Here is a 26,701-nt window from a genome sequence, read left to right as displayed (position 1 = left end):
AGCGAGGAGGCGCACCTAGTGCCGTCAGCTCCACCCCGCCCTCACCTGCGCACACCTGGTCACACGTCTGCACACTGCTGCCAGGGTCCCACCACCTCCTGGAAGAGGAAGTAGTCCCTGGGTACTCTCCAGGATGGAAAGGTTCCTCCCGCAGCTGTCCAGCTACGTGGCATCCTCAAAAGAGCGTTTCTAACTAGACTGACCGGCAGGTGCACGGTTCAGACCCAAGAGTAGGCGGGATGGGAAGGAAGGCTTAGAGTCAAGACGCCTACCCACGGCTGGGAGCCCCCACTTCCGTCTTCAGAGAGGTGGACTGGTGCCCGGAGATCCACTGCAGCTAGGCTAGTTTTTAGTCCAAGCTAGGGACAGGCTTGGAGTAACACGGGGAAGGAACCTCTGAGTGGCTAGGGTCCAATCCAAACCAACATGGGACTCTCAGCCACCACCCAGTTGCACTCAAGTTAGGACAAACAGGACATCCTCGGGCATCCCTCAGCCCAACACCTCGGTGTTCAAAGTCATGGCCATGCTCTCCCACGGGCTCTCTCCTCCCCCCAGAGTGGGCAAATCAGGAATGAGGGGAAGGGTCAGTCCAGTAAGTAGATCCAACCACAGCAGAAAATATCTCTTTTAATGGCTTTGGCTTTATGGCACGAAGCAGGCACCCCCGTTTAAAGGCACAGAGTCCTCTTCTGCCCCATTTCCTGGGCCTCTGAAATCAAGTCCTGAGTTTCAAGGGGGTCACTGTCAGGCAAGAGGGCATGGGGCAAGGCTTCACTCCCCTACAAACAGCAGATCCCCAGAGCTGTAGACCACATTGGCCTAGGCAGTTCCAGGCCCGAGTCCTGTACAGGAGTCAGCCGACGTGGTCCCTGAGAGTAGTCCAAGTCCCCCAGAAAAGGCCAATCCCCAGAGCTGTGTATTCAGTGCTCCAGATCCCTGGGCAGTGTGAAGTCTCTGAAGCTATAGAAGGAGATGTCACCATGATCCACCAGGGCAAAGATGAGGGGAACATCCCCACTCTGGTAGGTCAACCGCTTGAGGCTGCAGAGGTCTGGGACAGGCTCATCAAATCTGTAGGAATAAACATTAAACTGAGACATAGCCATAGCCCAACCACGGCCCCCTGAGTGTAAGCCAAGAAGGCTGTAAGACAAAAGCTAGGGATACTGGCCCCTGGGCTCTGCTGTCTACAAACTCCATGGCTTTGATGGGCTCTTCAGGAGAGCCTGAGTAGAGGACAGCAGGTATGGGCTGTCAGCACCCTTAGCCAGGAAACCCCTCACATCATTCCCTCCTGCTGAGTGAGCCCAGGACTAAAGAGCAGATGCCAGTAACAAGGAGCCGAGGGTTTGGAAGCTTGGGTTCCTATGGCACCAACTGGCCACATGGCCTTAGATAGGTGGCCCTTAATCTTCAGGACTTCAGATCCTTCTCGGGAGCTGGCAAAATGGTGGCAGGGATCAAGGGGTGGGCTGGCGGCAGCCAGAGGTACTCTGCTCCATCATCTCGTACCCACTAACGCACATTCGGACATAGGGTTTGCCAGGGTTGTTTTTTCGGAACGTAGCCACAGCATCAGCCTGGTAAACGTCGAAGCTGATCTCCAAGCCTCTGGACTTCTCCAGCAGCCTGAGGACCAAATAAGAAATGTTACGACAAGGACAGTCTTCTCTCACCTCCCTCTACACCAAACCCTTTCCTACGACCAGTTCTACAAAACAGCCTCACCAGGGATATAGCCACCACCTTGTCACTCTTCCTTTCCCCTAGACGCACATGACAGTAGCTGCCACTGGAAGCTAAGTATGTGGGCAGGTGTCCCTGGGGTGATCCTCAGACTCACACCCAACTCCAGGCATCAAACCCCAGCTGTCGCTCTACCTGGCAGCCAATGTCACGGAGACAGTGAGCACAGCTGAGACTCACCCATAACCTCCATCAGGAAGGTGTGTTGTCTGCAGCACAGAGATGTGTTGAAGGACCGTGGCTACAAGGGCAGTGAAAGCAAGATGCAGAGAACGGGAGTCAACTTCCTACACATTCCTGTGATACTGCCAAGTCTGCTAATCAGGTTAGGGCCACCAGATTTACCAGGTGTTTAGTTTAAGGTATGCCCCATACAGTAGCAGTATTTAGAACACACTTACCTGGTAACCCTACTCTACTCACCTCCCAATCTACCATGTTCCCATGATGCCTTTGGAGAGCTCTGAACCTGGCACTACACTTAGCTCAGGCCACATACTCAGCTCCTTGTGTTTAAACACTGAGCTTTCCTCTTACTTGGCTGAAAACTCTGGTGCCACCATGTTCCTGCTAACAGGCTGCGAAGGGGACGGGCCCATAGCTGGCGGCTGGCAAAGCCATCCAGCATTCTTGGGTATGATCTTAAGGATGCAGGTACAATCTTCATCCCCCACAAGTGTCACTGGGTAACAAATCATCAGAAAACCTTCCCCTAGGGCTCTTCTGGGACCTACAGAAGAGTCTGTGTTGGGCCCACTTGACTGCCGTCTTCTCCTCTCATACCTTAGGCCTCAGCCAACCCTGGTCAAAACATCCTTTTCAAGTCTTATGATCCCAGGGGCCTATGGGTATAGCAGGGGGCGGGGAGAGATACCTGGGGAATCTGCTTTATCAGGGTTGAGCAAGGGAGTAACAGACTGGCCCCAAAGGTGTGGAGGGCGGGGCTGGCTCTTCTGCAACTGTCGCCTCTGCAGCAGCTCCTTGTACTCCCGCCAGCTGGAGCAGCCCTGCACCTCGGGATCTGCGTTCACATCCTCCCGGAACTGCTGGACCGATGCTTGCTGGTCCCGGTCTCTCCGGGAAAGCTTCTCCTTCCGCTGGTTCAGCTTTTGGCACCAGGACTCAGCATCTGTCCCTCGCCCAATGACATTGGCCGGGAGCAGCTCTGGGGCTGGGGCAGGCAGGAGGGTGTGGCGGCTATCTGAAGCCATGTTGGGGAAGGAGATCTGCTCAAAGTTCCAGCGTGCCTTAGGAGCCCCCTTGGCTCCATTCTGGATTGTGTCATTCTCTTGGCCACACCCCACATCCTCCCTAGACAGAGCAGGGCAAGGCTCTGAAGACCCCTGAATCTGAAAGGAGAGTCCTGAGCCCTTCCTGGGGCTTGACTCCTGGGGCTTCTCTGGGTACTGGTTATTCTGGTCACAGGCAGGTGGACTGGAGGCTGCCAGACTCATGGGTGGCAGGGAATTCTGCAGGGCCTTAGCCTTCTTATTAACAGACCTTAGAGACACAGGGAGGAAAAGCAGCATGTTTGTCCCTGGCTACAGTTTCACTGGAATTGAGGTGGACCCCCTGCTGTCTCCCCAAGCCTGTGAGAACATTCCAGTCTCCTTTGGGGAGAGGGGCAACAACAGGGGAAATTACCGACAGCTGGAACTCCTCTTCCTCTTGCCAGTCCCGTCCTCCAGGCATTGGGCATAGCCGTCCAAGTTAAGCTGCTTCTCATAAGGTGACAGGACAGAGCTGTGGGAGAGAACAGCAGGCAGGCAACAGATCCCCTCTCAGACTGGTGCTGCCTGAGGGGCTTGGGAGGGAGTGGCCAAGAGGCCGGTCAGAGGCCAAAGGCAGATCCATACCCAAAGGAAGGGTACCTGGGAACAGCCACAAGGGCCTAGTCACCCATTTGCCCAGGTCCCCTGAGTATCACCAATATCACCTCTGACCACATACTCCTAAAGAGCTGGCAATGCATGACTAATCAGGCTAGGAGTTCGGAGGTGTGTGGCCCTGGCTACACCCCAGTGCTACAGGAAACAAGTCAATCTTCAATCACTGGGGAGAAAAACCAAGAGGCAATAGAAAACTTGGAAAATACAGAAAAAAACAAAGATGAAAACAAACACCTTGAGCCAGACAGTGGTGGTGCATGCCTCTAATCCCAGCACTCAGGAGGCAGAGGTAGGTAGGTCTCTGATTTCGAGACCAGCCTGGTCTACAATATCAAGTTCCAGGATATCAGGGCTACATAGAAAAACTCTGCCTCGGAAAAAAAAAAAAAAAAACAAATCAAAACAAAACAAAAACCTTGGATTTCCACAGGTGACATTTTCCTTTCTTTTTTGTTTATTTGGGGTGTTTGTTTGTTTGTTTGAGACAGTGTCTCTGTGTGGCCCTGGCTGCCCTAGCACTCGACATGCAGTGCGTTTTCATTTCTTGCACATACTACTGTTTCTCTGTATGGTTTTGTTTTGTTTCCTGCCAGAGCTGACATGATACTATCACACTACTCTAAAATATCCCCCCCCTCACTAAGACATTGTCGGCTCAGACCCTTGTCACTTATCTTTACAGCATTCTTCCCTGCTGTGAGGAATGGGGGAGGAGTGTGTGATAGAGGGGGAGAGAGGGGGAGGAGAGGAGATAGAGAGAGAAAGAGGGAGAGAGAGAGAGAGAATAGCAGAGGACAGGAGAGCCTTGGGTATTATTCCTTGGGAGCTGTCTATCACGTTTTTTTGAGGTGGGGTCTCTAGTTGGCTTGAAGCTCACTGACTGGACCCGGCTGCCTCTGCCTCCCCAGTGCTGAGAATACAAAGACAAACACCCGTCTTTGGGGACTGGACTCAGGTCCTTGTACTTGCAGTGAGTCTCCCCAACATCGCCACTATGAATTTTTACAGTTCCCAATGCTTGCACAGTTCAGGTGCCATACAGTGAGTAGTCACAGCATCTATTCACTAAATTTAATCTAAACCAATTAAAATTATGAAATGAAATTTTAAGTGCTGTCATTACAGCCCAGGACATGTTTACTACATAAGACCTACGTGATGGCACTGCTTTAAATGAGAAACCAGTTGTGGTGGTAGGTCTGCACTGCTGAGCCCTAAAGCCTTTCAAGTACCAATTTTGCAAAGTGATGGTGTTCTGTGACTCTTCTGCTCTTCCTCAGCCATGGAGTTCAGGCCTAGCATGAGTAGGTACTCAGTAATACTATGTCCAGAGTAACAGAATATTCTCAGGAGGGACGGATTTCTGCACACAGCCATGCCCATCTTCCTAGGACTCGTACCACTCTGGGGAGCTGGTTTAGAGTTTTGGGGACAGACTGTGTAACTGCAGAGGCTACAACAGTTTCTGCTGTAAGTCTGAAAGTGGCTGTGGCGTTCGGCAAAGCTGGACCACTAGGTAATGAAGGGCGATCTGGCCCAGCATAAGCAATGTGAAACCCACCTCAATTGTAAATGCCTCACCAGCTCCTCATTCATGAACGTGCCTCACAAACTGGCCTGCACACCTACACACCAGGCACTGGTTAGTGCACACCTACAGGCCAGGCATTGGCTAGTGTAGCCCTATGTCTCGATGCTCACAGTGAGCTGCAGGAACTTGGTCACTATCTGTCAAGCTGGGGCCCAGTTTGACAACCCAGGAGAAGGTGCAGTGATGGAATTCATCTCCACATGCCTCTCAGTTGAACACCTTTAGCTCAGACCCACGAAGCCACACCGAAGCCAAAGCTCCCAGGTAAGGGGAGGCCACTTTTCACATGAGAACTTTGTCGGCCAGGTCCCAGGAACACAGTGAAAGGGAATCAAAGGAAGGACTTACCTTAGCTGGAACCGACGAACCACATAGCCTAGTCTCTTCAGGTGGCTGAAGACCTCAAGAGAACAAAGAAGGAAATCTTAGATGCTCTTTCTGTTGCATGTTTGTTTGAAAGGTTTTTGTTACACAGCCCTAGCTATCCTGGAATTATGTAGACCAGGCTGGCCTCAAACTACTCTCTCTACCTCTAAGTGCTAGAATTACAACACATATTACCACACCTGGTTTAGATATCCATTTGTCCATCGGTTCTGTTGTCATCCTATTGTCGTCGTCATTCCCCCCACCCCCACCCACACACACACCTGCCCCGAGAGACAGGGTTTCTCTGTATAGCCCTGGCTGTCCTGGAACTTGCTTTGTAGACCAGGCTGGCTTTGAACTCACAGAGATCCACCTGCCTCTGCCTCACCAGTGATAGGATCAAAAGCATGCACCACCACCGCCTGGCTTGGATGATCATTCTGTAGTCACTTAGTTGTTTTTCTAAACACAAGTCATTTCCTATATCTCCCAAAACCTTCTATCCTATATAGCTCCAGGTGCCAAACCTAGGGACTGCTTGGACCACATTCCATTATATATCCAAACTATCCTCACCAGGCATACTGGCTCAAGCTTTTTTGTTTTTCTTTCTGAGACAGGATTTCTCTGTGGCTTTGGAGGCTGTCCTAAAACTAGCTCTTGTAGACCAGGCTGGCCTCAAACTCACAGAGATCCGCCTGCCTCTACCTCCCGAGGGCTGGGATTAAAGGCGTGCACCACCCAGCCTGGCTCAAGCAGCTTGTAATCCCAGATACCAGGGAGGCTGAAGTAGGGGAATCACAAATTCTTGGCCAGTCTGGGGTACAGAGTGAGTTCAAGGCCAGACTGCAATTTCAAAAGTCCCTGTCTCAGGAAATAAACAGAGGGCAGGGGTTACATCTCAGTGCAAGAGTGTTTGCTAGCATGCATGAGCTGCTGGCTTCATTCTCCAGTAGCACTAAAAATAAATAAGCAAACACCATTTCCCAAGGAGGTTCCACTCTTTGAATTCTGTCTCTTACTCTGGACACAAGTGACATCCAATAACTTACTGACAATACAAATCTCAAAAAAATACAGTGATGGGCCTCCTGTCATAGAATATGTTGACATTAAAATCTAGGCAAAACAGTGACAGACATCACCCCGCCTAACCAAGCCTCCACAGACCTGATGAGAATAGTCTCTGGTAAGCAGTCACATGTTCCTCATGTTCCTGCTTCGATCAGAGGACCAAACCCAGAAGTTTTTCCTATCTCACCCAATCTCTTCCCAGCATTCAACATAATTGATTGTTTTCTCCTTAAAAGAGTGCACACCTTTAACCCCAGCACTCAGGAGGCAGAGGCAAGCAGATCTCTGTGAGTTCAAGGCCAGCCTGGTCTACAGAGTGAGTTCCTAAGCAGCTGATCTACACAGTAAGATACTGTTTCCCAAAAAAAAAAAAAAAAAAGGGGATAGATTCTTTGACATCACTTCCCATTTTTTTTTCCCTAGATGTTCCTCGGATGGGTCCTGTCTCTTCACTAACCTTCCCACATCTGTGAGCTCCAGGTCACAGCCCCCTGCTCATGGCACACCCTCAGAGACAATGGCTTACACACACACATCATCCACCATTTACAAACATCCAAGATTATACTTCTAGCTTTGAACTCACCCTACATTTCAGGTTATATATCTACTGTGTGCCTGCAATCCTGTTGGATGTCCAAGAAGCACCTCAACATTACTTTGTATGAAACAGAACATTTTTGATTAGTTCCATTCTTCCCTGCTGTGAGGAGTGGGGGAGGGGTGTGTGCCTGCCTGCCTTCCCAGCTAGAATACACATGTTGGTCACGTTGGCATAAGCCTTGATTCTCTCAGACATCCAACCCATTGGGAGCAACCCATCTGTTCTTTCTCCCAAACATTCCTGATGGGGGGTGTCCTTCTGTATATATGTTTCTCCTCCATCTTCACAGTCCTGAGATAGCTTTTTCCGCCACTGCCACCCCATCCCAGCCCCTACCTTCTCTCACCTGAAAGAACACTGCAGGATAGATCTTTTTTCTTTCCTAAGTTTTCTTCTACCTAGCACTTAATTCTCTATAAAAATCAACGTTTTTGTTCTTTTTTTGGGGGGGGGGTTTCAAGACAAGGTTTCTCTGTAGTTTTGGAGCTGTCCTGGAACTCGCTCCGTAGACCAGGCTGACCTTGAACTCACAGAGACCCACCTGCCCCTGCCTCCCGAGTGTGGGATTAAAGGTGTGGGCCGCCATGCCTGCTACTTACCAACTTTTTATTATCCAATTGCCTCCATTGACTATAGGCCCAGGCTTCAAACTCTCGACAGCCTAAGCATGAGAGCGTGCTTGCTCCTCAGGGGTACCTGTCACTACTCATTGGCTCCACAGATGGGAGGCTCCTGGGGGGGCTGATACCTGATAGTGTAGGAAACTCAAGGTGTCCTCAGTCAGCAGCAGCTGGTAGGCCTCTTGGATAGACAGTGGCAGGTCTTGGTAGAAGAGCTGAATAGAACCCTGGAAACAGAAGACCAGGAGCTTAGCTGTGTGTATCCTTCCATCCACTGATGAAGGGGGTCAACCTCCTGGCTCTGACCCTCTCCCCAAACACCCAGCATCACGAATGACCAACGAGGACCCCAGCTGCCTGGGTGGCATTCTTTTCTGCTCTCCAAGTCCCCCTGGAAGTTCACTGGAAAGGTGATTCTGACTCTTTCTGATCCACCAAAACGAATCCCTCCCCACGGCCCCGGGACCCCACTCACACACTCCAGCAGATACAAGGCCTCTTCGGGGTGAAGCCGCTGCTGCCCTTGCTCTGAGTAGCCCATGGTCTGCCAGAACTTCCCCTGTGGGGCAGGTGTCACAGGGCGGCTGAGGGGACAGAGGAAGGGGTCCCCGCCCCCGCCCCAGCCCCGGAGCCGCTTGCCCCGCTCACCGCAGGAGACGTCAACTGCACAAAGCCCTCCTCGGGTCTCCACTCGGCGGCCACCAAGCTGCCCCTGGGGAGGTGGGGCGGGGTCTCGGTGGGTCTGCACGGGCAGTCCCCGGCCTCCGCCCACCCGGCCCACCCGGCCCACCCGGCCCACCCGGCCCGGCCCCTCTCACAGGCGCTCCACGCGCTCCTCCGCCAGCAGCTGCCACAGCTCCTGGCGACACCGGCGCAGCCGCTCGGCCTGGGCCTCCGAGCCGTCGGGGAGGAAGTCCTTGGGGCCATGCGACCGCTGAGGCAGCTTCTGGGACCGCGAGCGCGCGGCGCGCAGCTCCGAGGCGCTGGGGAGAGGCGGGGACGCGCGGTCAGCACCGCGGCCGCCCGGCTCGGCCCCGATCCCACGCCGCCCACGCCGCCCCGGCCCGGCGGCCGCACCTGAGCACACGCCCCGCGGGAACCTCCACGGACGCGGGTTCGGACTCGGGCTCCATCGGGCCGCCGTCTGCGGCTGCGCGCGCACCGCCCGAGCCCCGCCCCCTCCCGGAGCTCCGCGCGGTCCTAGCGCCCGCGGAAGGCCACCTGCGCTCCAGTCGCGAGCGCAAGTCCACCCCCTCCCTGGCTTCGCGCCTCGCTACCTGCCTGCCCCGTGTCCCGGCAGCGCCTGTCTGCGCACGTGTCCCTCGGTCCGCGGGAGCGAGCTCCATCTGCAGCTTTCCGGACGTGCGGAAACTCGCCCATTCCGCTTGCAGCGCTTCCGGGGGCCCCTCTCCAGTAAAAGCACCGCCTGGCGTCTGGGAGTGCGGGGTGGACAGTCACGTGCGTGACCCTCCGCTCTGCAGCCCCGAGCCGCCTAGTGCTCGACCGCCAGGAGGAGAGAGAGGCGCGGAGGAGGGAGGGCAGCGAGTCCTCGAATGCCAGCTTTGCAAGCTGGAGGCCACGCGGGAACGACAGGAGTGGTCCGGAGTCATCCGGAGTTCCTGCAGGAGGGGCCCCAAGCCGGGTTCGAAGGCCAGGGGTGGCAGGCGCTGTCCGGCTCGCCCTGGTGCTGAATCGCCACCCCGGCCTCGCAATGCACCTCCTCAAGGCTGGGGTCCCCGCCGGGACACCGCGGGTCCTTCTCGCGCCCGCCGCTAGGTGGCGCCATTGCCCCGGCCAGCCGCCGCGGGTCAGCGACTGCGGTCGTGGACGAAGGTCGCCGCGGGCAGCCCGGGAAAAGAGGGGGCGCAGTAAGAGGCAGCGCTCCCCGCCCCTAGTGCACCGGGTCCTCGGCCGCCAAAGCATCCTCTCTCCTCTCCTACCCACTCACGCCTCACTGTCTGGTCAGGACTGGAGCCCAGCTCTCCCGGGATCCCCAGCCGGGACACACAGAGTGGCGCGAAGCCACTTGGCACCCGCAGTGGGCAGCTTCACCTGCGCGCATGCGCGGATCCCGCGGCTCCGGTCCCGACGGGCTGGCGAGGGCGGGGCCCAGTGAGGGTTGGGGCGGGGCCCGGGGCGCTGATTGACAACCCACTGTGCGGCTGGGACGGTCCCCAGATCCCGATCCGGCGGGCGGGAGGGACGGGGGAGGGGCGGGATTTCCTGCGGGAGGCGCCGAGCCGGCCTTGGGAAGGAGGAGAAAGGGGCTGGGGGGACAGTGGACACCAGCGTCCCGAGCGCCTGCGACTGAGCACCGCCAGCCGGACCCCCGGCGGGGCGCCCGGGAGAGGTGAGACTGCGGGGCCCGGGCTGGGGGCCGGAGCCCTTGCTTGAGAGGTTCGCAAACTAACTTTTCTCGTCTGCTCGGCGGGCGCCTCCATCTCTCTGCTCCTTCCGCCTTGCTCGAGCCCCCCTTTCGTCGTTCTCCTCCTTCTGTCCCTCGGACTCCTGGCTCTCCGGGTCCCTCTTGCCGCTTTGTTCCCGGGTCGGCCGGGGCTGGGCTTGGCTGCGGGGAGCTGCGCGGCGCTGGAGGGGCATTCCGAGGGGCGGGGGAGCCCGCCGACCCCAGGCACTGCCAGCAGCACCCTCCCCCGGTGCGGGTCGCGGGTTTGGAGGAGGCGGAGGAGGAGGAGGAGGAGTGCCCTCCGGCTGGGGCTTGGGACTTAGGAGGAATGAGGGGTTCCCCACCTGGGCCCCAGGCCTGCACGAGTCTCGGGCCACAAGATTCTGGCAGCAAAATCACCGCCACCGAGGAACTGACTTAAGGTTTTTTGCGGGAAGTCCAGGGTCTGGGTTTTTCAGGTTCAGGCTCGGGAGGCAGTTGGCTAGCAGTGTCCAAGCCCTGTCCTCATCTCTACCCAGCTGCTCCCTCACGCCAGCAGCAGCAAGGAAGGGTTAGCAACAGGTGCTGTAGAACTTCCTATCCGACAGGTAGACCTCCCCCAGAAAATGAGGGCCATAAGCTCCCCCACTCCACCCTCTCAGGAGAGCTGGGATGTTCGCTTACTGGAGTGGAGCCCAGGCAGTGAGGAGTCTGAGGACAGACACCTTGGACGGGAGTGACCCCTGCCCGTCTGCCCGGGCCACTCTTCCAGGCCCTACCTCCTGGCCCCGCCTATCGTCTGTGGGTGTCAGAGCCTGGGGCTGTGGAGAATGGGCTGCTGGCCCTGCTTACCCCAGTGTCTCCAGCTGCCAGGGCCCCTCCTGCCCAAGGTTGAGGTGCTTGCTACTCGGTGCTCAGCCCCTCCCTCCTGCAACGCCACCCCTCTCCCCTTTGCGTATAACTTCTCTCAATCAAGTACAGCAGCTTCCTCCCCTCCCTGAGTGCCTCAGACCCTCCATGACTCCCAGGGCAGCCATAGTAACTTGGGGCTCTCTAAAGGTCCTGTTTTATTCCTCTTGTGTCCTGTTTCCTGGCTGTGACCCAGCTTTTCAACAGAGGACCTGTGTGTACCTTTTCCAGACCCCCAGGACTTGTCCGAGGTTGCTGCCTCATGCCAGAGGGAATGGTGACTGCTCTCTGGATGGGCATTGGAGCTTCCGAGCTAACCCAGGAAAATTGGCGGGCCCAGTTGCAGCCCATCCCAAGGCCGTCGGAAGCTGCAGGCTGATCTTAGTCCAGATTTCCAGTCTCCACCCCCTAGAGACTGGCTTTCCTGCCGGTGGTGACAGCTCCTGGAGCACCTTGAGGGACTATATCTCTGCCTGACAAGCAGCCCATTGCCTGGGCCACCAGACTTGTTCCCCCAGGACCAGGAGTCCCCCGAAGCACTGAGGCATGGTGAACTGACGCTCTGTTGGAGCAGCGTTTTGCTTCTTCCTGGACTCTGAATCCCAGAGCCCGGCGCAGTAGTCAGAATGGGTCGTGAACAGGACCTGATCCTTGCTGTCAAGAACGGAGATGTGACCTGTGTGCAGAAACTGGTGGCTAAAGTGAAGGCTGCAAAAACAAGTGAGTCCTTGGTGAGGTGACCATCCAGCTGAGGCTGTTCTCTGAGTACTGAGGCTACAGAGAGAAGCTCAGAGGGGGAGGGGGAGGGGAGGGTCACTTCAATTTGCAGACTTGAGAAAGAAGGACTGTGCTGTTGTAGACAAGAAGTGCTTCAGTGTAAGACAGCCAGAGAGGAAAATGGGTCCCTTCTTGCTCTGTGTCTCCAGGCAAGTCACTTAACAGCTCTGAGCCGTGGGATCCTGGCCTGCAAAGTGAGCATATTGAAGTACATTCGGTTTGTGTTTTTGTTGTTTGTTGTGTGCCAGGCTCTATTCTAAGATCTGGACCAAGCTTCTAGCCCAAGAGAGGTTGCCTGTTGGTATCTGGCTTTTCAGATGTGTCCTTTGGCTCCATGGGACTTGATTATGGGGTGGGAAAGGCTGAATAGAGGGCCAAGACCACCCCTAAACCCATCCACATACAACTATAGCTTCCCGGTGTCCTGTGTTTGTCTTGTAAAACCTCTTTGGAAACAGCTGTTAGTGTTGCTGGTTGGTTGGTTTGGGGCTGTCTCTGTCAGGTTTGGAACCCAGGACTTCACACTTGGCACACAAGTACCTTATCACAGTCACCAAATTCCCAGAGAGCAGTTTCCCAGGGACTAACAACAACGTGTGAGATAAAGGTCCTTTCTCCCTAGATCACCTGTCTGTGTTCCTTGGGAGTATGTGGCCGATGCTAATTTTCTAGCTGTTTCCACAGCACTTGAGGACTCTATCCCTGACAGGGCAGTCAGGGCTGGATGCTGGGCTTCTGGACCCTGGGTTCTTCCAGACCATGAGGCTTATCTCCTCCAGGACTTAAATCAGTGGGTATTTATTCCTGCTCCTCTGGGGCTAGAGAAAGTGTACCCTGAGGGGAGGGTCTCTGCTGTAGCACTGGGGCTTTAACCCCAAGACACACCTGGATCTGGTACACAGGAAGGAATCCCCAGGCTACTTGGAGATGTCTTATTATTCCCGCCCACGCCTTGGGGTGTTGGTGCCAAAAGGAAAGACGTTAATGGCGTGCACCCACCTGCACAGCAGGGTGGAGACCCAGCCATGAGGTGGAGCTGTGCCCCTAGGTCCTTTTATCCTGGGGACACCATGAGGGTGAACAAGATAGAAGGAAGGTGCCGAATTGATCCCCAGGAGAGGGCCTGAAGGGCTAAGTAGAAGCAACTCTCCTCCCCCTCACCTCTGTTGCTTTTGGCCACCTGCCCAGTGGGGCCTTGGTCACACTGCTGCTGGCCTCAGCCCTGGCTGCCTTAGAGAGGGAGGCCCATTGGAGGGCAGTAGGAGGGTTGGCTGGTGGCGGGAACCTCACAACTAGGCATGTGGGCTCCAAAAAATGTTCTCTCTGTCCCGTGGCAAAGTCTAGGGGATGAAGTTCCTTCCCTCCATCCATGGTGTGGATTCCCTCACCTATACAACACACAGGTGCAGACACTGGTGACAGGCCTGAGCCTCCTTATTAAGTCCCTGCCCCAGGTCTCCCTTCTTTGTCCTCTGAGAAGCCAGAGAAGCTGGTGACAAAAATGAGATCACAGGTGACCTTTGTAAACCTGGGAGTTTATGAAATAGTGTAACCCCCTTGCTTCCTGTCAGGTAGGTATTTCTGTATCCATTACACAGATAAGGAAAGTGACACTCAAAGGTTAGTGACTTGCCCAAGGTCACATAGCCCTGGGGTCAGATGAGAGATAAGCCTGTGTGCTTTCCTTTGTGTTCCCACAGTGATCACTAATTTCTGTCAGTGTCACCTAGGGGTGTTGTAAGCGCCTAGAGTCCCCCAGGTTAAAGTTACGCTAAAGAGCCTGCGATTCCGTGGATGATAAAGTTTAGTTGATTGCAATGCAGTTCTTCCAGAGGGATGAAGGGCCCCCGTACCAACGCAAACCACTGAACACCAGTCATCAGGGCGCCCCCTTTCCTCTTGCTGCACTGACTGGAAGCCCCTAGCTGATATTTCCAGGTCCTCTTCAGGACCAGGCTGCTGGGAGGGGGCCGTTGCATGGGCCTTGCCCCTTCCCTCGCCCCGCCCCATCTCCTTTCTCTGAGGTCTCCTTTCTTGGCTAGAGGAAATGGATGGGCTGGGATGACTAGCTGAACTCACATCCTTTGCTTGGGCCTGAGACAGGGGTGACCCTTCCAGCCCCAGGGCCAGGCTGAGGAAGAAGGTTATGCCACAGTGGAAGTGACTGGAGCCACCACCCGGAACCAGGACCCTCCGCCCTCCTGCCAGGGTCCCAAGCCCAGTTTCTCTGGGCCTCTCCTCCACCACCTTTCCGGCTATTGTTCTGGAAAGAACAGAGCCACCTATCTGGCCCTGCCCCTGTTCCTGTGTCCCTCCTGTCACATTGTCTGCCCCTCCCTAGAGTGGACACATCCAGCCACCTAGCTGCCCCATCCTAGACAGGCTAGTGAAGGGAGGGCTCTATGAAGGACTCTTGTTCTCTTCTCTTGGGACCTTGTCTTCACTGCGACATAAAGAGGCACCTTGGCGGCCAAAGTTGCAAGGCTGTGCACTTCCTGCTTCTGTAGCTCCTGTTCTTTCCCCTACTGACCCCCTGCAAAGGTTCTGTCTTACAAGAACTGTCAGAGGACGTGAGAAGAAGGCTGGCAGGCCTGTGCTAACTCCCAGCAGCCCCCACACATTCTCTCTCCTGCCCCTTCTTGGTTCTGTATTTACCTTTTTAGTGTAGTCCTTCAGCCCCTCCTCATGTGTATCTGTCTCCTCCCTCCCTGTCCCTCACTTCCCTCCCTGGTGGAATGAGCCCCAGCCTTTCCCAGGCTGCTGGGGTATTTGGGCCTGGGGGGCAGGCCTGGACCAGCATGTTTGGCACCCTTCCCAGCCTGGGCTAAGCCAGGCCCACTCCTTCCAAGCAGGGTGGGTTCCAGCAGGATGCAGGGGCTCCCTGTGACAAGGCCTCTCCTTTCCCGGCACCTCAAGGACCTCCCTAGCATGGTCTGCATGCCGCTGGGCTCTCCCCTGCATGTGTCCTGTCCCAGGAGGCAGGGCCCACCAAGTCAAAGTTTATGGGCATCGAGTTGGCAGGTGTTCCCCAAGCAGACAGAGAGGCACGGAAATGCCAGAAGACAGTTTGGGTATGGTGCCCCAGTGTCATGGCCAACATGTAAGGAGCACTATACTGTGGTGGTTGTCATCATTCATGTGCTTACAAGGGACAAACACTGTCCTGACAACTTCTGGGAACAGATTCTATGATCAACCTATTTTTGTGGAGACCAAGTCCTGTAGGTTAAATGGCCTGCCCAAATTGGCAGGGCTGGCACATGGAACTGGGCTGGTGTCAGTATATTCTATATGGCCCTGCCCACCGGGCCCTACTCAGGGATGCTTGGAGCCGAGTCTTGTCAACAACTTTCTCTGTGCCCTTGGATCCTTACGGCCCCCTCCATTCCTTCAATGCCTGCTCCCCTTGGCCCAATAGGACAATATGACTCTCCCTAACCCATTCAGGCAGGAATGCCAACCATGCACCCCGTGGGCCTGTCCTATTGAAGGCATGTCATGCCAATACCCCTTCCCGCCCCCTTTGGCTTCTATAAACAAGCTGGGCAGGGGCTCTAGAGAACCCAGGCTGCTGCTACAGTGGCTTCCTGTACTCATCGCCCTTGGGCCATAGGGACAGGACCTGTACAAGGCCATGGGCCAGGTGCTCTTCTGTACTCCGAAAGGTCGGTTGGGTCCTTGGATGTGGGTGGTGGGAGTGCCAGGTGAGGGCAGGGTATGGACACAGACGATGGTGCCATGTGCCCTGATGTCCCCTCCCCTGACCCTCCAGAGCTCCTCGGCTCCACGAAGAGACTCAACATCAACTACCAGGATGCCGATGGGTGAGTGCTGCCTGGGGAAGAGTGGGGCCCTGGGATTGGGTGAGAGGAAAAGGCCCTGGAACCCACAGTCCCCTCCCTCAGACTAGGCCCTTGAAGTGTGTTTGCCGAGAGCCCTGGATCCTGCCTGTGTAGGGCCAGAGGGAGGGGGTCCTGCCCACCCACCTGCCTGTGGAGTTAGCCCTGAGCAAGAGGAGGGGCCCCCTTGGGTCAGATTCTTCCAGGGCCCCTTTTCTCCCTGGAGGGTAGGAGCCCTCAGGCTGCTGCTCCCACGGCCCCCTCCTCTGGGCAGGCTGGGTGGGGGATGTTAGACAAATGGGCCTCTCAGGCAAGACACTGAGCCCTTTCATGCTGTGGCCCCGCTGCTGTGCGCTCCCACGGCAGGGCTGGCAGGCACAGGGGGGCAAGTAACCCATCACTGCCGGCCCCCAGAATGAGCTTGGGGTGGGAGACTCTTCACTGACACCCCCCTGTTTTGTGTCCCCCATGCCAGATTCTCTGCTCTCCACCATGCTGCCTTGGGGGGCAGCCTGGAGCTCATAGCCTTATTGCTGGAGGCTCAAGCCACTGTCGACATCAAAGACAGCAATGGTGAGAGCCCAATGTATGGCACCATGTGGGAAAGGCAGGTCTCCACTGCAGCCCTGGGGACCAGAGCTCGCTCCTGTTTGAACATACTGAGGGGTGTGTGGATTCCTTCTGGAGAGAGTGTGTAATTCAGATCTCCTGTTAATTAGACAAGGAAGCTCAGGGACGTTATAGTCCTGTCCTGGGTTTGTAGATCATCTGTGGTGGGCACAGGGAGCACTCTGACTTCAGCCCCACTTAGGACCTTTTTCTGACCACACCCGGATGAAGCTAGCATTGCTGTGTGGAGCTCTTCCCTTCCAGCCAGGGCGGCTCCATTCTCCATTTAGATCCCCTTGACCCTGCTTAGGATCTCTTTTTCCCCCTGCCAGGCATGCGTCCCCTACACTATGCAGCCTGGCAGGGCCGGCTGGAGCCTGTGAGGCTGCTCCTTCGGGCTTCTGCGGCTGTCAATGCTGCCTCGCTGGACGGCCAGATCCCTCTGCACCTGGCTGCACAGTATGGGCATTATGAGGTGGTAAGTGAGCCAGCCTGAGGGGGTGTGGGGGCAAGGAGCCAGGCAGGGGCCTGCCTCTAGCAGCCTTCCTGACTTGGCTTCCCCATCCCAGTCAGAAATGCTTCTCCAGCACCAGTCTAACCCATGCCTAGTCAACAAGTTGAAGAAGACACCCCTAGACCTAGCCTGTGAATTTGGACGGCTCAAGGTGAGGTCTATACCCCCAGGGTGTTGGGTGCTGGGTGCTGGGTGCTGGATTCTGTTTAGTCTGAGGAGGAGGCTACAACTGGGTACCGCACACTGTAGGTGGCCCAGCTGCTCTTGAACAGCCACTTATGTGTGGCACTGCTGGAGGGAGAAGCAAAGGACCCGTGTGACCCCAACTACACCACACCCCTGCACTTGGCTGCCAAGAATGGCCACAGAGAAGTCATCAGGTACCCCAGGGGACCCACCCACTTCCTCAACCTCTTCCTGTGGGACCATTAGTTTCTAAGCAATGCCTCCCGCTGCTTTTATTATTATCGTGTATATGCATGTGTTCTGGGGTCGTGGGGAGGGGCTATGTGCACGTGAGTGTAATTACCTGCAAGAGACCATAGAGCGGAGTTCCAGGTGTTATGAGCTGCTGGTTGCTGGGAATTGAACCGGGGCTCTCTGAGAGCAGCACACCTTAACCACTGAGTGGTCTCTCCAGTCCTCTGCTGCTGTTTCCATTCTTGGTTTTAATGCCACAGTCCCCACACCCCTGGCAATCAGCTTCTGCCCCTACCCAGCCTCCTCACACCCCTGCCCGCCACAGGCAGCTCTTGAAAGCTGGTATTGAGATCAACCGTCAGACCAAGACAGGCACCGCCCTCCATGAGGCTGCGTTATACGGCAAAACCGAGGTGGTGCGGCTGCTCCTAGAGGTGGGTATGGGCACAAAGAGTCTACCGCTATGTGCTGAGGGCAGCTGGGAAGCCCATGATGTTTTGTGGGGCTCGGGGAAAAGGTCTCACTTCCTCTGAGCGGTGCTAAAGGCTGGAGAGCAGACCCGACGGATTAGACACCAAGTCTGTCTCTTAGTAGCTCGTGCTTAACCTGGTGTCTGAAACGTCTCATCTCTAAGACCTGACATTCATAAATAGCACCTACCTCCTGGGTAGTTGGGGGGACTAGAGAAGAAATGTCAAGCAAAGTGCTTGGGATATACTCTTGTGATACTGTGAACCCCAGGGAGGTGTGGACGTGAATATCCGGAACACATACAACCAGACGGCCCTGGACATAGTGAATCAGTTCACCACCTCCCAGGCCAGCCGGGAAATCAAGCAGCTACTTCGGGGTGAGTGGGAGGGAGAAAACCTGGGGAGGAGGAACGGGGCTGGGGGAGGGGATTGGGGCCGGGAGCTTTACCTTGGGTACCAGGGTGTGGTGGCAGAGTCAGCAGGGGACACCCATAATGGACACCCGCCCTACCCATTCTCTTAGAGGCTTCAGGGATCTTGAAGGTTCGAGCACTTAAGGATTTCTGGAACCTTCACGACCCCACCGCTCTCAATGTCCGGGCAGGAGATGTCATCACGGTGAGGGGCCCATACATCCTTTATAACACAAGCAATTGCTGTGACTTACTTGGGCATCTGCTGTGGAAATAGGCCAAGTTAAATCCTTATATACTCTTTCATATAATCCTTTTTAAATCTGGGGAACATTGGTACCATTTTCTTTTTAGATGGCAAATTTGAGGCTTAGAGAAACTAAATGGACTTGTCCAGGTCACATATCTAGCAAGTGGTAGAGCTAGGAATAAGAATATCATTGTTTGTACCCCCTGTGGTACAAGGAGATGTGCGGGGAAGAGCTGGACCAGGCCCTCTGGACCAGGCTTACAGAGACAGCCACTGCCACTTGCTTGGTATAGGGGCTGTCCTTTCCACCCACACCCTGTCACAACAGGTGCTTGAACAGCATCCCGATGGCCGCTGGAAGGGCCACATCCATGAGAGCCAAAGAGGCACAGACCGCGTAGGCTACTTCCCCCCGGGCATCGTTGAGGTGGTCAGCAAGCGGGCGGGCATACCTGTGGCCCGTCTCCCCTCTGCACCTACCCTGCTGCGGCCAAGCTTCTCCCGGATGTCACAGCCCTCTCCTGATGATCCCCTGCAGTCTCTCACCTATGGCCAGCTCTCTCGGGTGGGCCTCAGCCCAGACAGTCCAGGTACATTCTCCCAGGAGGCAGTGCGGGGCACTGGGCGCTGGCAAGTTGCCGGTCAGCTGTTAGCCATGCCACCTCTGACCTTCATGCTTCTTTCTGCCCCCTGCAGCAGGTGACAGGAATAGCGTGGGCAGTGAGGGTAGCGTAGGCAGCATCCGCAGTGCTGGCAGTGGGCAGAGTTCTGAAGGCACCAATGGCCACAGCACTGGCCTCCTGATTGAGAATGCTCAGGTAGGAGGGAGGACACCTGGGCCTGGTCAGGGCCTGCCCATTGCCTGTTTTCCATGTACGGAGTAGGCTTTTTCTATCTCTAGCCACTGCCCTCTGCCAGTGAGGACCAGGTACTGTCGGGTCTGCACGCCCCATCCCTGGCAGGTAAGAAGGGTAAATGGGACTGGTATTGGCCACGCCCCTTCCCACCACTTCTGATGCCGGTTCTCTCCTTCCTTGAAGACAACCTGAGCCACCGCCCTCTGGCCAGTTACCGCTCCGGGGAGACCTTCACTCAGGATGTGAGGCCGGAGCAGCTGCTGGAGGGGAAGGTGAGGCTTCTACCAGGAAGCGTGCTTCAGGCCTTGGCAGGGTTGAAGGCTTTAGTGTCCACTTAGACCTGGCCCTGGGTTCTCAGACGACTTCTCCATCCCTCACTCCATGCTCCAGGATGCACAGGCCATTCATAACTGGTTAAGTGAGTTCCAGCTGGAGGGCTACACTGCCCACTTCCTGCAGGCTGGCTATGATGTGCCAACCATCAGTCGAATGACACCCGAGGTAAGTCCTGTAGCAGGTGTAGGGAGGGCCCAGCAGGCAGAGGAGGGTCCTGATGTCCATGCCCTGTGTGACAGGACCTGACGGCCATTGGGGTGACCAAACCTGGGCACCGGAAGAAGATCGCCTCAGAGATTGCCCAGCTCAGCATTGCCGAGTGGCTACCCAACTATATCCCGGTGAGCAGGTGGACGGGGTGGGGCCTTTGGCTCTTGCCCAAGGCTGTGGCCTTGGGAAGGGGCAAGCTTCCTTTCTAGCTTGGGGAGAGCCAGGTTTTGATGGTGGCACTCTTCCAGGTGGACTTGCTGGAGTGGCTGTGTGCACTGGGGCTGCCACAGTATCACAAACAGCTGGTGAGCAGTGGCTACGACTCCATGGGGCTGGTGGCCGATCTCACCTGGGAGGAGCTGCAGGAGATAGGCGTGAACAAGCTGGGTGAGGACTACTTTGAGGCCTCCTGGCAGCCCCTGGCCTCAATCCAGCATCTCTGAGAGAAGGGAAAGGGGGGTCTATCCAGGGCAAACGGGACAGCCCTGGACCCAGCTAACCCATCTGCTTCTGTCTACCCTTCCAGGGCATCAGAAGAAACTCATGCTTGGTGTGAGGCGACTGGCAGAACTTCGGCGCGGCCTGCTGCATGGGGAGGCCCTGGGTGAGGGCGGACGCCGGCTGACCAGGGGTCCAGAGCTGATGGCCATTGAAGGCCTGGAGAATGGAGAAGGTCCAGCTGTGTCTGGCCCTCGCCTCCTCACCTTTCAGGGCAGTGAGCTGAGCCCAGAGCTACAGGCAGCTATGGCAGGAGGCGGCCCAGAACCACTCCCCATCCCCCCTGCTCGTTCTCCCAGCCAGGAGAGCATTGGTGCCCGCTCACGGGGATCTGGGCACTCACAGGAGCAGCCTGTCTCCCAGCCCAGTATTGGTGACCCCAGTGCCCCGCAGGAGAGGAACCTTCCAGAGGGTACAGAGCGCCCCTCTAAGCTTTGCCCCCCACTCCCTGGCCAAGGGCCTGCCCCTTATGTCTTTATGTGTCCTCAGAGCTCACCCTCTAGCCCAGCCCCAGGGCCGCCCCCTGGTGCTCCTCGGGCCTTCTCCTACTTGGCTGGCTCGCCTGCCGCTCCTCCAGACCCACCTCGGCCCAAACGCCGGTCACACAGCCTGAGCCGCCCGGGCCCTGCTGAGGGGGAAGCTGAAGGGGAGGCTGAAGGACCAGTGGGTAGTGCCTTGGGCAGTTATGCCACCCTTACTCGGAGACCAGGACGCTGCACCCTTTCCCGGACTAGCCCTAGCCTGACCCCAATTCGAGGGACCCCCCGAAGCCAGTCCTTTGCCCTCCGTGCCCGTCGTAAAGGTCCCCCACCCCCACCCCCCAAGCGCCTCAGTTCGGTCTCTGGCCCCACCGAGCCACCTTCACTGGAGGGAAGCCCAGGACCCAAGGAAGGGGCCACAGGTTCCCGGAGAAGAACACTGAGTGAACCAACTGGCCCCTCGGAGCCCCCTGGCCCCTCTGCCCCAACTGGCCCTGTGTCGGACACAGAAGAGGAGGAGCCTGGGCCTGAGGGGACTCCCCCATCTCGGGGCAGCTCCGGAGAAGGGCTGCCATTCGCAGAGGAAGGGAACCTGACTATCAAGCAGCGTCCAAAGCCAGCTGGTCCCCCACCCCGGGAGACACCTGTACTGCCTGGCCTTGACTTCAACCTCACAGAGTCAGATACTGTCAAACGGAGGCCCAAATGTAAAGAGAGAGAGCCACTCCAGACCGCGCTGCTGGCCTTTGGGGTAGTGGGTGGTGACACTCCTAGCCCCTCCCCTCCCCTGGCCTCCCAGGACCCCTGTGAATCTCCTCCAACTTCCCCTAACCCTCCACGGTCTGAGCCTAGCAGTCTTCCACCTCAAGGGACTCCAGCCCCAAGTCTCAGCCCCAAGTCTCAGCCCCCCGGCCACCAAGGAACCTCTGTAGGGCCAGCTCTGGCAACAGGCAATCGGCTGGGTGCGGAGACGGAGCCTCCAGCTGCCCCTGCTGCCCTCCTCAAAGTGCCTGGAGCAGGTAACAAGTGAGAGGCCTGTGGAGGGAAGGCTGCTGTGTGCAGGGTCACATCTAGCCAAGTCACAGGGCAGGTCACCTTTGTCTCTGCAGGAACAACTCCCAAGCCTGTGTCTGTGGCCTGTACTCAGCTGGTATTTTCTGGCCCAAAGCTGGCTGCCCGGCTCGGCCCCCGCCCGGTTCCCCCTCCAAGGCCTGAAAGTACTGGGCCTGTGTGTCCAGGCCGGGCCCAACAGAGACTGGAGCAAACCAGCTCATCCTTGGCGGCTGCACTGAGAGCAGCTGAGAAGAGCATTGGCACGGAGGAGCAGGAGGGGTGAGCTGGGTGCTGGGTGCTTGGGGGTGGGGCTGGGCTTGGGAGCGTTGGGAGGAGACGCTGCAGGCAGAGTCTGGGGCTATCGAGGCCTCTAGTGGGATGGATGTCAGGGCCTAGTAGTTTTAGGTTCCTGGTGACTGTTACTTACACATTCCTTTGTCCATGAGCCTCTAAACTCACCTGTAAGGGAAGGGTGGTAACTGCTGCTACTGGGAGGTTGCAAACAGTAAGAGGTAAGGTACAAAGCGGCATCAAGCAGCAGACCCACGGCCCGTCTCATTAAGGCTTTCCCTTGATGCAACAGTCCCACAGCGGCCTCCACCAAGCACATTCTGGACGACATCAGCACCATGTTTGATGCTCTGGCTGACCAGCTGGACGCCATGCTGGACTGAGCAAGGCTGGCTTGTGACCCTCCCTCCCTCCTGTGGTACCACCAGTGGCCCAACATGGAAGACTACCCTGCCACCCCAACATGGAAGACTACCCTGCCACCCCAGGAACAGGAAGAGGGTTGGTTGGGCTGGAGTACCTATCCTTCCACAGCAGAGACCTTCCTAGACTTTAAGCAGTAGCTGTCAGACCCCCAAGGGGGCTGAGAAGACTTGTCAGAACCTGACTGAGGGGCCTCAGCTGTGTGGGAGCAAAGCCCCTCCCGTGTACAGCTGACTGCTCAGCTTTGGCCCCTGAACAGGGACCCTGGTAAGAGCATTCTCCTCTGGGAGGAGGTGGCAGCAGGGCTTTGTGGATCCATCTCCCTACCTGTGTCTGACTTCTCAGTGCTTAAGGGAATTCTTCTGGCCACCCACTGAGCTGCTCTAGGGCTCTGTGAGGCTGTGAGGAGGCTGCCCTACTTGCCTGGTCCCCTCCGTGCAAGTGTACATAGGACTTGTAAATACACAGCAGGGGCTTGCCTTCCTGCCAGTGGCCATGGCCTTGTCACCTCCTAACCCTGTCTGGACATCCCACACGGGAGGCAGTGCGACTAACAGATCCCCAGTGCCCAAACCTTTACAACTGTATATAATATTTTTGAAGCAGAGAGAAATGCATATATTTTAAATGGAATTTATTCTATCTATTAACTGCCTGAGAGAATGCAGTAGGGAATGCCTTCAGACCACAGACGAACCCTCTGCCCACCTCCTGCCGGAGGACCCAGCTGGTTCAGTCCCAGGCTCTGTAACTATTAACCTCCCGAACTAACACCAATGAAGTGTCATTCCACGTGACTGGGCTGTGTTTGCGTTGGTGCGTCAGAGACCAAATCTGGGACTGTCCTTTCACCGGCACCTGTGGGCACTCGCCCGTGTGGAGGGGGACGGCTGCAGTCTTGGGAGGGGAACCTCTCATGGTTGTTTCATGGATCCGCCACAGGTTTTTCTTAAGCAATTTACAATTTTAATATAAACCAGTTGACATTCATTCCCAAAAGGCTCATTTCCAGTAAAAAAAAAAAAAAAAAAAAAAAAGTAAAAAAAAAAATCTCCCAGAACAAGGACAGAGCCTGGGCTGGGTCCCCTGTGGACGACTTATGACCAGCTGATGCAGGGTCTCCAGGGTGAGGTAGACCCTTTTCCATCTTCCAGCCCAGAGGAAAGGGAGGGCCTCAGGACCACAGCCAAGCCCTTGCCCCGGGAAGAGGGCACAGCGTCTGCGGCAGTCACTGCTGTGACAAAGACTGAGGCTCACTCTGAGGCTGCCACAGATGCAAGAAAGGAGGGTTTCAGGTAAGGGGACCCCCAAAGAGAGGCCACTCACAGGGAAGGGGGCTGAGGGTCCCTTTACCAAGGGCCTGAGGTCATACATTCAAGAGTGCCCCTGACAAGGCCAGGGGAAGAGCCAGGGCAGTCCTGTCAAACCATGGCTACAATCTCTCGGCTCCTTCATGAAAAGCTCCAGAGTCAGGAAGACAGCAGGGTCTCCAGTGCCCGGAGCTGAGCCTCCAGTGCCATGAGGCACAAAGACAAACCCTGAAACATTCATGATACCAACTCCCCAGACTCAGGAGTCAGTCTGGCTCTAGCCCCAGGAACCAGGGCAATGACGGCCACCATGGCCAATGGCTCAGAAGGGAGAGTTCATGCCCAGTTTAGTCTCAAACTGCAGCTTCTGTCGCTTCTGGTATCGGACACGGACCCTGGAGAAACAGATTAAAATAGAGTTGACAACTCAGCCTGCTGGCTGAGGCCTGTAATTCTAGCTTCTTGGGGGCTAAGGCAGGAGGATGACAAGGCCAAGATGGATCTAGGCTACTTAGTGAGAGCCTGCCTCAAAAAGTAAAAGTGCTAGGGCTGTACCAGGGCACAGTGTATGAGAGGAGCTGGCTCACTCTGCAGCACCAGGAAAGAAATAGAAGGTTGGGACAGCCCCTCAGACTAGAGGACTGAGCAGGACGCCAACAAGGGGGTGATAGGTTTAGGGGACAGAGCTCACCGAATCTCATGCAACTTTACAATCTCGTTGGTGACCACCACAAGGACCAGGGACAGGCAGCCCAGGAGCCATGTCAGCAGGGGCACATCCTCCAGGCCAAAGTGGACACGAGTGTCCCTGTGTGTCCATAGCTGCAGGTCCACAACTGTCTGGACTACCTGACCTAGGAGCCTATGGAAGAAAACAGCCCTGTGTGAAGCCAGAGTCATCTTTTGTCCCCTGCTTTCCCAGTACAGTTAGCTCAAGGAGGGCAGTCACAGCGTCTTCTCCCTCCTATGATCCCTGCCCTGTCCCGCGCCCCTCCATCAAACACTACTCACACCACAGGCACGGTCACCGCCCACCAGAGGTTTGTCAAGGGGCTCTTTCTCCACAGAGGCTTCGTGCGATGTACATGGGTGATGGAGATGAAGACTAGAAAGATTGGCCAATGGGGTGTCAAGGCTTCCACTGGCCCCTAGTCTTGCCTCCCACCTTGGGGCTTCCCCATTGGCAGTCAGCATCCCCAATGAGGAGAATCCTCACCAGTGTGCAGGACAATCAGGGCAGCTGTGAGCTTCTGAGCTGACAGCAAACCATTGGCGAAATCCTCAAACCAGGCTGGAGCCCTGTCATCATTGCTGCCAAAGGAAGGCAAAGGCTCAGCCTCCTGAGGGCCCACAGGAGGACGGGCCGGGGCGGTGGGGAGAAACCCCAGGACCCACCTACAAAGCATGACTGAGGAGCAGTTGGTGAGGTTGCGGGCCCGGGCGCTGTCACAGAAGCTCTGCAGTGTGAAGCCGAAGCAGATGAGGCAGGAGCTGATGGTGAGGCTGAACTTGAGCAGGAAGCACAGGAGGAAGTAGTGCTGGGTCTGTGGCGGGAAGGAGGGGCAGTCAGTCCCACGGTAGGCGCCCGCCCTCCGCACGCCACAGGCAGATCCGTTCCCGCTTATCCTTTCCGTGTTTCCCAAGCTCTCGTGCCTCAGGGAATAGGGACCAGGGACCAAATTCCAGTTTCAACCGCCAGCTCCACTAGCCAAGCGTCAGCGCTCCGGGTCCCTTCCAGGTTAGGCCCACTCCCACGCCCAACCCTCAGACCCTCTGAGAAGCCTGGAAGCCTGGGCCTGCCTTACTTACCTTCTTAGGAATGGACTGAAGGTTTTTGCCTGTTGCCATAGACATGATGGAGCTATGTGGTGGCTTCCCCAATAGGGAGATGCTGAAATCAAGTGTGGGTACAGGGGCAGTGGTTACTATCTGTCTCTCCGCTCTCAAAGGGACACCTACAGGGAATCTTGGGATGAGGTCAAGTCCAGTAGTGAGGTGTAATGAGACAGGGGGCCTTGCCTCAGCGCCTCCTTGCACCACAGGTAACCCCTGAACCATCTTGCCAGAAAACTCTGGTCCCCTTGGGATGCATGCTGACACCCCAGCCCCACCCCCACCGGCTGGGCACAGAGGGACGTCCAGGCCTCTCACCTGAGCAGAGGGTAACAAAAGCAGGACAGCCATAAGATGTCTGTGGTGCTCAGGAGCGGTGGCAGCTGGACCAGACAAGAAAGGAACTAAACCAGGAAAGAAAACACAACCACATTTGTGGACCCCAAGGCTACCTTACCCTCGCCCAACAGACTCAACATCTTGCCTGAGAGGAGCAGGGAAGAGAGGACACTTCTACCAGTGGGGCCATCTCCAAGGCTGAGGGTTACAAGGATGTGCGGCTATACGGCACCCCCCAGACTCCTCAGACTCATAACTGCCCCCCCCTTATAAAGAGAGGTAATAGCTGTGTAGGCCCTGGCTCACCTGGATGATCACCAGGGTCAGCTGGCACTGCAGCAGGAAGAGGAAGCACTTACGGATGCCATAGGTAGCGTGCCGAGCCTGAGGACCAAGAGGGACAATAAGAGCCAGTCCTGCCTGGCCTCTCTCAGGCCCTACAACAAGCGAGAATCAGTCAAAGCCATATGCCCACGGTGCTCCTCTAGGAAGGAGCAGAGACCAACTCAACTCAACTGCCTTGGGGAGCTTCATTTGTTCCTCCCACAGGCCAGGAAGGCAGGAAGCATGAAGTCTGGAAGGCCCAGAA

General features: G+C 56.3%; 3 protein-coding genes across 11 annotated transcripts in view; 1 reads left to right on the top strand and 2 right to left on the bottom strand.

Annotated features, from left to right (window-relative positions):
- Nucleotides 1–610: 610 nt before the first annotated feature.
- Tsen54 (tRNA splicing endonuclease subunit 54) lies at nt 611–9,377 on the bottom strand. 2 transcript variants are annotated; one of them, XM_027425680.2, is made up of 11 exons: nt 9,178–9,377; nt 8,715–8,879; nt 8,545–8,608; nt 8,372–8,455; nt 8,025–8,123; nt 5,578–5,630; nt 3,394–3,492; nt 2,624–3,249; nt 1,930–1,990; nt 1,516–1,632; nt 611–1,074 (listed from the first exon to the last, which is right to left on the bottom strand). In XM_027425680.2, the coding sequence occupies exons 1-11, from the start codon at nt 9,240–9,242 to the stop codon at nt 924–926; spliced, it is 1,584 nt and encodes a 527-aa protein (XP_027281481.1). In that variant the 5' UTR covers nt 9,243–9,377; the 3' UTR covers nt 611–923. The 2 variants fall into 2 exon arrangements, with proteins under 2 accessions (XP_027281481.1, XP_027281482.1); XM_027425681.2 differs by lacking the exon at nt 9,178–9,377 and adding an exon at nt 8,974–9,069.
- Nucleotides 9,378–10,091: 714 nt separating this feature from the next.
- Caskin2 (CASK interacting protein 2) lies at nt 10,092–23,427 on the top strand. Of its 4 annotated transcripts, none has more exons than XM_027425676.2 (21): nt 10,092–10,246; nt 11,420–11,908; nt 12,115–12,159; nt 15,738–15,789; nt 16,280–16,377; nt 16,746–16,891; nt 16,983–17,078; nt 17,177–17,307; nt 17,673–17,781; nt 18,089–18,197; nt 18,344–18,438; nt 18,812–19,073; nt 19,180–19,301; nt 19,385–19,445; nt 19,524–19,612; nt 19,731–19,841; nt 19,916–20,017; nt 20,135–20,273; nt 20,413–21,882; nt 21,973–22,195; nt 22,500–23,427. In XM_027425676.2, the coding sequence occupies exons 2-21, from the start codon at nt 11,815–11,817 to the stop codon at nt 22,588–22,590; spliced, it is 3,645 nt and encodes a 1,214-aa protein (XP_027281477.1). In that variant the 5' UTR covers nt 10,092–10,246; nt 11,420–11,814; the 3' UTR covers nt 22,591–23,427. The 4 variants fall into 4 exon arrangements, with proteins under 4 accessions (XP_027281477.1, XP_027281479.1, XP_027281478.1 ...); XM_027425677.2 differs by having other exon boundaries at nt 10,123–10,293; XM_027425678.2 differs by lacking the exon at nt 12,115–12,159.
- Nucleotides 23,248–26,701, bottom strand: part of Tmem94 (transmembrane protein 94) — a gene marked incomplete in the record, with an annotated part of 31,438 nt that continues 27,984 nt past the window's right edge. For all 5 annotated transcript variants that reach the window (XM_027425675.2, XM_035448299.1, XM_035448302.1 and 2 more), the window contains 7 exon segments: nt 23,248–24,335; nt 24,632–24,802; nt 24,952–25,045; nt 25,157–25,251; nt 25,336–25,484; nt 25,750–25,831; nt 26,092–26,177. In XM_027425675.2, the coding sequence (XP_027281476.1) occupies nt 24,263–24,335; nt 24,632–24,802; nt 24,952–25,045; nt 25,157–25,251; nt 25,336–25,484; nt 25,750–25,831; nt 26,092–26,177 (750 nt within the window).

The sequence above is a fragment of the Cricetulus griseus genome, chromosome 7 (assembly GCF_003668045.3).
Source record: "Cricetulus griseus strain 17A/GY chromosome 7, alternate assembly CriGri-PICRH-1.0, whole genome shotgun sequence".
NCBI lineage: Eukaryota > Metazoa > Chordata > Mammalia > Rodentia > Cricetidae > Cricetulus > Cricetulus griseus.
Note: the sequence above shows the minus strand (reverse complement) of the source record. Positions and strands in the feature narration are given on the sequence as shown.